Genomic DNA, 10,000 nt, shown 5'->3' with positions numbered 1-10,000 from the left:
AAGAGACAGAGATCCTATCATTTACTGTTTTAGGAAGGAAGAGACAGAGATCCTATCATTTACTGTTGAGGAAGGAAGAGACAGAGATCCTATCATTTACTGTTGAGGAGGGAAGAGACAGAGATCCTATCATTTACTGTTGAGGAGGGAAGAGACAGAGATCCTATCATTTACTGTTGAGGAGGGAAGAGACAGAGATCCTATCATTTACTGAGATCCTATCATTTACTGTTGAGGAGGGAAGAGACAGAGATCCTATCATTTACTGTTGAGGAGGGAAGAGACAGAGATCCTATCATTTACTGTTGAGGAGGGAAGAGACAGAGATCCTATCATTCAATGAATGAAAGTTTTTCTGACCAAAATGGCAGATTTTTCATTCATGTTGCTAGGAAGGAATAGGGCCCTGGTCTAAAGTAGTGCACTATATAGGGAATAGGGCCATGGTCTAAAGTAGTGCACTATATAGGGAATAGGGCCCTGGTCTAAAGTAGTGCACTATATAGGGAATAGGGCCCTGGTCTAAAGTGGTGCACTATATAGGGAATAGGGCCATGGTCTAAAGTAGTATACTATATAGGGAATAGGGCCATGGTCTAAAGTAGTGCACTATATAGGGAATGGGGCCATGGTCTAAAGTAGTGCACTATATAGGGAATAGGGCCATGGTCTAAAGTAGTGCACTATATAGGGAATAGGGCCCTGGTCTAAAGTAGTGCACTATATAGGGAATAGGGCCATGGTCTAAAGTAGTGCACTATATAGGGAATAGGGCCATGGTCTAAAGTAGTGCACTATATAGGGAATAGGGCCCTGGTCTAAAGTAGTGCACTATATAGGGAATAGGGTGCCATTTGGGACACAGTCAATATTATTTTGTTAATTCAGCTGACAGTGTGTCCTGTAGCCTGGCGGGTTGGTTCAGTAACCGAAAGGTTGCTGGATTGAATCCCTGAACTGACAAGGTCAAAATCTGTCCTTTTGCCCCTGAGCAAGGCAGTTAACCCAGTGTTCCCCGGGCGCTGAAGACGTGGACGTTGATTAAGTCAGGCCCCCACCTGCACCTCTCTGAGTCAGAGGGGTTAAATGAGGAAGACACATTTCAGTTGAATGCATTTAGTTGTACAACTGACTAGGTCTCCCCCTTTCCCCTTCCCCTCACCTGCTATGCTTCTTTCCATCTCCCTCTGGGTGTCTGGTGGGGGAGGACATGCTGCGGCTGCGTCCCAGCGCCGGGCTCACCACGTCAGGCCTCTGCAGCTTCTTCTCCACCAACACGTTGTTGGTCACCTCCAGGCCCTTGATGTACACCCCCGTGTAGCCATGCAGGTGGCTGGTGTCAACGTGGCCACCGTCCTGCGCCGCCGGCAGCTCATAGCTCAGCGTCTTCTTCATGATCTTCTTGAGCGGCTGTTTGCGGTGCTGGCGGTGCTGGTGGAGTGGCGTCCCAGAGGACGAATAGACAGGCTCCGAGTGGCAGGAGGCGGCCCCCATGGAGTCGATGGTGCAGTCGCTGTCCGTGTCGTCGAACAGAGAGGGGCTCTGCCGCAGCTTGAGGAGGAGGGGGTCTCCCTCTGGGGGGGGGGAAGGGGAAGAGGGAGGAGGAGGTGAAGGAGCAGGAAGAGGGGCTCTTGTTGTTGTTGGAGGAGAAGTGCCCTGTGGAGTGAGGCTTGGTTTCTTCCTCAAACTCCAGCGACGACACTATGATCCTTGACCCTAGAGTGGGCAACTCAGGTAAAACACGATCCCCTCCAACAGCCCCGTGCTGCTCTGTGTGAGTGCAGCCCCCCTGTCTGTCTGCAGCCTCTGAAGGGTCTTTGGTTAGATTTCTGGCTGCAGAGTCAGAGGCTGCAGAGTTAGAGGCTGCAGAGTCAGAGGCTGCAGAGTCAGAGGCTGCCGAGTCAGAGGCTGCAGAGTTAGAGGCTGCAGAGTCAGAGGCTGCAGAGTTAGAGGCTGCAGAGTTAGAGGCTGCAGAGTCAGAGGCTGCAGAGTTAGAGGCTGCAGAGTTAGAGGCTGCAGAGTCAGAAGCTGCAGAGTCAGAAGCTGCAGTAACTGCTGCTGTGGCCTGGGCCAGGGTTTTCTCCAGCTGGTTCTTGGTCTGTTGACACTTGGTCCACAGGATGTTCCACTGATGGGTCTGCCGGGGGCTGGCCAGAGGGAGAGAGACAAGGTCAGTGGAAAAAACGGGTGTAGTGTGAAGTTGCCCCAAGACACTCATCTGGGGTAAGTTTTTCATTTCCCCTACTAATGATGAAGGTTAGGATTGGGGGAGGGGGAGGGGAAGCTGATCCTAGATCTGTACTTTGGGGAAACTGCACCCCAAAGTGAAAAAAGCCCCTAAATGACTTAGTAAGTAATACTTAGTAGCAATAATAATATATCAACTACAGTCTAATAATAATATGGAAACTACAGTCTAATAATAATATATCAACTACAGTCTAATAATAATATGGCAACTACAGTCTAATAATAATATATCAACTACAGTCTAATAATAATATATCAACTACAGTCTAATAATAATATATCAACTACAGTCTAATAATAATATGGCAACTACAGTCTAATAATAATATATCAACTACAGTCTAATAATAATATGGCAACTACAGTCTAATAATAATATATCAACTACAGTCTAATAATAATATATCAACTACAGTCTAATAATAATATATCAACTACAGTCTAATAATAATAACTATGAAATAATAATAATAATATGGCAACTAATAATAATATATCAGTCTAATAATAATATATCAACTACAGTCTAATAATAATATGGCAACTACAGTCTAATAATAATATATCAACTACAGTCTAATAATAATATATCAACTACAGTCTAATAATAATAACTATGAAATAATAATAATAATATGGCAACTACAGTCTAATAATAATATATCAACTACAGTCTAATAATAATATATCAACTACAGTCTAATAATAATATATCAACTACAGTCTAATAATAATATGGAAACTACAGTCTAATAATAATATGGCAACTACAGTCTAATAATAATATATCAACTACAGTCTAATAATAATATATCAACTACAGTCTAATAATAATATGGAAACTACAGTCTAATAATAATATGGAAACTACAGTCTAATAATAATATGGCAACTACAGTCTAATAATAATATATCAACTACAGTCTAATAATAATATTTCAACTACAGTCTAATAATAATATATCAACTACAGTCTAATAATAATATGGCAACTACAGTCTAATAATAATATATCAACTACAGTCTAATAATAATATGGAAACTACAGTCTAATAATAATATATCAACTACAGTCTAATAATAATATGGAAACTACAGTCTAATAATAATATATCAACTACAGGCAACTACAGTCTAATAATAATATATCAATAATAATATGGCTACAGTCTAATAATAATATATCAACTACAGTCTAATAATAATATATCAACTACAGTCTAATAATAATATGGCAACTACAGTCTAATAATAATATATCAACTACAGTCTAATAATAATATGGAAACTACAGTCTAATAATAATATGGAAACTACAGTCTAATAATAATATGGCAACTACAGTCTAATAATAATATGGCAACTACAGTCTAATAATAATAACTATGAAATAATAATAATAATAATAATAACTATGACATAATAATAATAATAATAATAATAACTATGAAATAATAATAATAATAACTATGACATAATAATAATAATAATAATAATAATAACTATGACATAATAATAATAATAATAATAATAATAATAATAATAACTATGACATAATAATAATATGAAAACTACAGTCTAATAATAATAACTATGAAATAATAATAATAATATCTATGACATAATAATAATAATAATAATAATAATAACTATGACATAATAATAATAATAATAATAATAACTATGACATAATAATAATATGAAAACTACAGTCTAATAATAATAACTATGAAATAATAATAACAACTATGACATAATAATAATAATAACTATGACATAATAATAATAATAACTATGACATAATAATAATAATAATAATAATAATAATAATAATAACTATGACATAATAATAATAATAATAATAATAACTATGACATAATAATAATATGGTAACTACTGTTTAATAATAATAACTATGACATAATAATAATAATAATAATAATAATAATTACGATGACATATAAGCTCAGAAAATGCCATCCTTGTCAATCTTCCGCAATAGGCGACTGCCTAATCCTGCCTAATGAACAGGCCGGCCGTGGTTCAAGAAGTTTTGATTTGTGTCCTTCTATGAAAACACATTGTTTTCTATTCCTAAAATACAATGGCAAGTGGAATCCAAAAAAAGACAAAAAGGCGGCCAATATGATGCAGAAAACTTAACTGAACTTTTCACAAAGAAATTAACAAAATTATAGCTATACTATTAGGATTTAGGACCTTATTTGGATCTGCATTAGCTGTTGCTGAAGCTATCATACTCTTTCCTTTCCTAACCTACCCTATCCTACCTTTTCCTATCCTACCCTACCCTACCCCATCTTACCCTACCCTACCCTATCCTACCCCAACCTACTCATATTCTACCCTATTCTACTTGTTCCTATCCTACCCCATCCTACCCTACCCTATCCAACGCTTTCCTATCCTACCCTATACTACTCTTTCCCATCCTACCCCATCCTACCCTACCCTATTTTACCCTACCCTATACTACTCTTTCCTATCCTACCCTACTCTTTCCTATGCTACCCTATCCTACTCTTTCCTATTCTGTACTACTCTTTCCTAGCTTATCCAACCCTATCCTAATCTACTCTTTCCTATCATACCCTATCCTACCCCATCTTACTCTTTCCTATCATACCCTATCCTACCCCATCTTACTCTTTCCTATCCCATCCTGCTCTTTCCTGCCCTACCCTATCCTAATCTACTCTTTCCTATCCTACCCTACCCTACCCCACACTAACCTACCCCATCCTACTCTTTCCTATCCTACTCCACCCTACTCTTTCCTACCCTACCCCATCCTACTCTTTCCTATCCTACCCCATCCTACCCTACCCAACCCTACCCCACCCTACCCTTCCCCAGCCTATCTTACAGCAGGCGGTATACCTGTCCAAGGACAGGACCATATCATTGAGGGAGCTGAAGTTGTCCAGGGAGAACGTGGAGGCCTCCATCTGATAGTCCTGGAGGATCTCAAGTACTGCAGGAGGGAGGCTCACACCACTGCTCTCCAGGTTCAGCTGCCGGAGGTAGTCCTGGCAGTGCTCCATCCACTGGTTAGCCTGCAGGACAGGACGGATAGTACGTAGACATAGAATTAGAACAGACACTGAGTGGACAAACCATTAGGAACACCTGCTCCTTCAATGACACAGACTGACCAGGTGAATCCACGTGAAATCTATGATCCCTTATTTATGTCACTTTGTTAAATCCACTTCAATCAGTGGAGATGAAGGAGAGGAGACCTGGTTAAAGTATGATTTGTAAGCCTTGAGACAATTGAGACATGGATTGTGTATGTGTTCCATTCAGAGTGTGAATGGGCAAGACAACATATGTATAAGTGCCTTTGAATGGGATGTGGTGGCAGGTATCAGGCCCCCCGGTTTATGTCATGAACTGTAACACTGCTGGGGTTTTCATGCTCAGCAGTTCCTGTGTGTATCAAGGAGAGTCCACCAACCAAAGGACATCCAGCCAACTTGCCACAACTGTGGGAAGCATTGGAGTCAACATGGGCCAGCATCCCTGTGGAACGCTTCGACGCCTTGTAGAGTCAACATGGGCCAGCATTCCTGTGGAATGCTTTCAACTCCTTGTAGAGTCAACATGGGCCAGCATCCCTGTGAAACGCTTTCAACTCCTTGTAGAGTCAACATGGGCCAACATCACTGTGGAACGCTTTCAACTCCTTGTAGAGTCAACATGGGCCAGCATCCCTGTGGAACGCTTTCAACTCCTTGTAGAGTCAACATGGGCCAGCATCCCTGTGGAACGCTTTCGACGCCTTGTAGAGTCAACATGGGCCAGCATCCCTGTGGAACGCTTTCAACTCATTGTAGAGTCAACATGGGCCAGCATCCCTGTGGAACGCTTTCGACGCCTTGTAGAGTCAACATGGGCCAGCATCCCTGTGGAACGCTTTCGACGCCTTGTAGAGTCAAGATGGGCCAGCATCCCTGTGGAACGCTTTCAACTCCTTGTAGAGTCAACATGGGCCAGCATCCCTGTGGAACGCTTTCAACTCCTTGTAGAGTCAACATGGGCCAGCATCCCTGTGGAACGCTTTCGACGCCTTGTAGAGTCAACATGGGCCAGCATCCCTGTGGAACGCTTTCAACTCATTGTAGAGTCAACATGGGCCAGCATCCCTGTGGAACGCTTTCGACGCCTTGTAGAGTCAACATGGGCCAGCATCCCTGTGGAACGCTTTCGACGCCTTGTAGAGTCAACATGGGCCAGCATCCCTGTCCACGCCTTGTAGAGTCCATGTCCTGACGAATTGAGGCTGTTCTGAGGGCAAAAGGGGGGATGCAACTCAATATTAGGAAGGTGTCCTTAATGTTTTGTACACTCAGTGTATATGATTGATATAATGTATAAAATCTGTATCTATTGTATCTATCAATAGGTCAAGGTTCAAACACAGCAGCATATTAAGGAGGATCAACCCTTACTGTATTCTGTGTCATAAGTGGCTCCCTATTCCCTATTGGACCAGGATTCATAGCGCCATTTGGGATGCAGGCCAAGAAATCAAATCAAATTAATTTATATAGCGCCCTTCGTACATCAGCTGATATCTCAAAGTGCTGTACAGAAACCCAGCCTAAAACCCCAAACAGCAAGCAATGCAGGTGTAGAAGCACGGTGGCTAGGAAAACCTCCCTAGAAAGTTCAAAACCTAGGAAGAAACCTAGAGAGGAACCAGGCTATGTGGGGTGGCCAGTCAAGACACCTCATCACATCCTTTTCCCTCAATCTCTCTTGCTTGATAAATAAATGAAGAATGGGAAATGATCCTGGGTCTGTCTTTACCGAGCCGTAGAACTCGTAGAGGTTGGTGAGGATGTCTAGCTGGTTCTTCCTCCTCTCCACTCTGCCCAGGATGGATCCCAGGTGTTGTTTGAAGTCCAGCAAGGCCGAGCTGGGCAGAGACTCCCCTGACTGCCTGACCAGCAGTAAACCCTGCTTCTGCTGCTGCTGTACGTGGACAGAGAGGAGAGGATCATGGGAAACTGAGTTTATAAGAGTCTTAGAAGCAGTTTTCAAAGCAGAAAACAACAAGTCAGGAAGAAATGTACAATGTTTAAACTTACTACTGACTCCTCAAAGAACTGTTCCAAACTCTGCCTCATGTCTTTGACCGCAGCCAGAGAGAGAGGAAGAGAGTCCAGGGCAGTGAGGTGCTTCTCTCCTTCCACACTGAACCATACTTTGACCTGGAGGGAGAGACGGAAGGAGATGGGATGTAAGGCTTTTGTATAATACGCTAACATCCAATACTTTAGAATCAGGGCCACTGTAGCTCACATTATCAGATTACTAGCAGCTTATTAGACATTAGTAGATCAAGTTAGAAATTACTTCAACATACTGTATGTAAGCACAATCACAACGACAGAATGAAATGCCCAAAGACAAGCCATCAGTCTGACTGAAGTGAAATCACAACGACAGAATGAAATGCCCAAAGACAAGCCATCAGTCTGACTGAAGTGAAATCACAACCCAAAGACAAGAATCTGAAATGCAGAATGAAATGCCCAAAGACAAGCCATCAGTCTGACTGAAGTGAAATCACAACGACAGAATGAAATGCCCAAAGACAAGCCATCAGTCTGACTGAAGTGAAATCACAACGACAGAATGAAATGCCCAAAGACAAGCCATCAGTCTGACTGAAGTGAAATCACAACGACAGAATGAAATGCCCAAAGACAAGCCATCAGTCTGACTGAAGTGAAATCACAACGACAGAATGAAATGCCCAAAGACAAGCCATCAGTCTGACTGAAGTGAAATCACAACGACAGAATGAAATGCCCAAAGACAAGCCATCAGTCTGACTGAAGTGAAATCACAACGACAGAATGAAATGCCCAAAGACAAGCCATCAGCCTGACTGAAGTGAAATCACAACGACAGAATGAAATGCCCAAAGACAAGCCATCAGTCTGACTGAAGTGAAATCACAACGACAGAATGAAATGCCCAAAGACAAGCCATCAGTCTGACTGAAGTGAAATCACAACGACAGAATGAAATGCCCAAAGACAAGCCATCAGTCTGACTGAAGTGAAATCACAACGACAGAATGAAATGCCCAAAGACAAGCCATCAGTCTGACTGAAGTGAAATCACAACGACAGAATGAAATGCCCAAAGACAAGCCATCAGTCTGACTGAAGTGAAATCACAACGACAGAATGAAATGCCCAAAGACAAGCCATCAGCCTGACTGAAGTGAAATCACAACGACAGAATGAAATGCCCAAAGACAAGCCATCAGTCTGACTGAAGTGAAATCACAACGACAGAATGAAATGCCCAAAGACAAGCCATCAGTCTGACTGAAGTGAAATCCCAAAGACAAGCCATCAGACTGAAGTGAAATCACAACGACAGAATGAAATGCCCAAAGACAAGCCATCAGCCTGACTGAAGTGAAATCACAACGACAGAATGAAATGCCCAAAGACAAGCCATCAGTCTGACTGAAGTGAAATCACAACGACAGAATGAAATGCCCAAAGACAAGCCATCAGCCTGACTGAAGTGAAATCACAACGACAGAATGAAATGCCCAAAGACAAGCCATCAGCCTGACTGAAGTGAAATCACAACGACAGAATGAAATGCCCAAAGACAAGCCATCAGCCTGACTGAAGTGAAATCACAACGACAGAATGAAATGCCCAAAGACAAGCCATCAGCCTGACTGAAGTGAAATCACAACGACAGAATGAAATGCCCAAAGACAAGCCATCAGTCTGACTGAAGTGAAAATCCCACCTGCTCTGTCTGTTCCTCAAACCTGCGGACCTCCAGAAGACTCTCCAGCTGTTTCAGGGACTTGTTGGAGAGGATGACCAGTTTATGGACCTCCTCATCCACCTGGTTATAAAGGACATTCACCATGTCCACTGCATCCCTGGATGGACAGCAAGGACAACAGTAGGTTGGCAACGAACGGTGGTGATGGGTAATAGATTTATCATCAGTGACCATAACTATATATGTTTGTGTTGAGCGTTACGCTGTCTGAATGCTTCATAAAGGAGTTATACATGATCTCTACAGAGGTTTAATACGGACAACATTCTGATCTTTGGATAGAACTCCCATCTGTCTCAAATGGCACACTCTTCCCTATATAGTGCACTACATTTGGCACACTCTTCCCTATATAGTGCACTAAATTTGGCACACTCTTCCCTATATAGTGCACTACATTTGGCACACTCTTCCCTATATAGTGCACTACATTTGGCACACTCTTCCCTGTATAGTGCACTACATTTGGCACACTCTTCCCTATATAGTGCACTACATTTGACACACTCTTCCCTATATAGTGCACTACATTTGGCACACTCTTCCCTATATAGTGCACTACATTTGGCACACTCTTCCCTATATAGTGCACTACATTTGGCACACTCTTCCCTATATAGTGCACTACATTTGGCACACACTTCCCTATATAGTGCACTACATTTGGCACACTCTTCCCTATATAGTGCACTACATTTGGCACACTCTTCCCTATATAGTGCACTACATTTGGCACACTCTTCCCTATATAGTGCACTACATTTGGCACACTCTTCCCTATATAGTGCACTACATTTGGCACACTCTTCCCTATATAGTGCACTACATTTGGCACACTCTTCCCTGTATAGTGCACTACATTTGGCACACTCTTCCCTATATAGTGCACTACATT

The 10,000-nt window shown here is 41.9% G+C and overlaps 1 protein-coding gene across 1 annotated transcript in view; it reads right to left on the bottom strand.

Moving 5' to 3' along the window:
• Positions 1–10,000, bottom strand: part of LOC115119782 (pleckstrin homology domain-containing family G member 4B-like) — a 78,096-nt gene that overhangs the window by 9,649 nt on the left and 58,447 nt on the right. The window contains 6 exon segments of the mRNA XM_065015519.1: positions 1,163–1,579; positions 1,581–2,147; positions 5,152–5,327; positions 7,087–7,251; positions 7,368–7,490; positions 9,064–9,207. Coding sequence (XP_064871591.1) covers positions 1,163–1,579; positions 1,581–2,147; positions 5,152–5,327; positions 7,087–7,251; positions 7,368–7,490; positions 9,064–9,207 — 1,592 coding nt within the window.

This window comes from Oncorhynchus nerka, unplaced genomic scaffold (genome assembly GCF_034236695.1).
Source record: "Oncorhynchus nerka isolate Pitt River unplaced genomic scaffold, Oner_Uvic_2.0 unplaced_scaffold_1387, whole genome shotgun sequence".
NCBI classification, from domain to species: domain Eukaryota; kingdom Metazoa; phylum Chordata; class Actinopteri; order Salmoniformes; family Salmonidae; genus Oncorhynchus; species Oncorhynchus nerka.
Note: the sequence above shows the minus strand (reverse complement) of the source record. Positions and strands in the feature narration are given on the sequence as shown.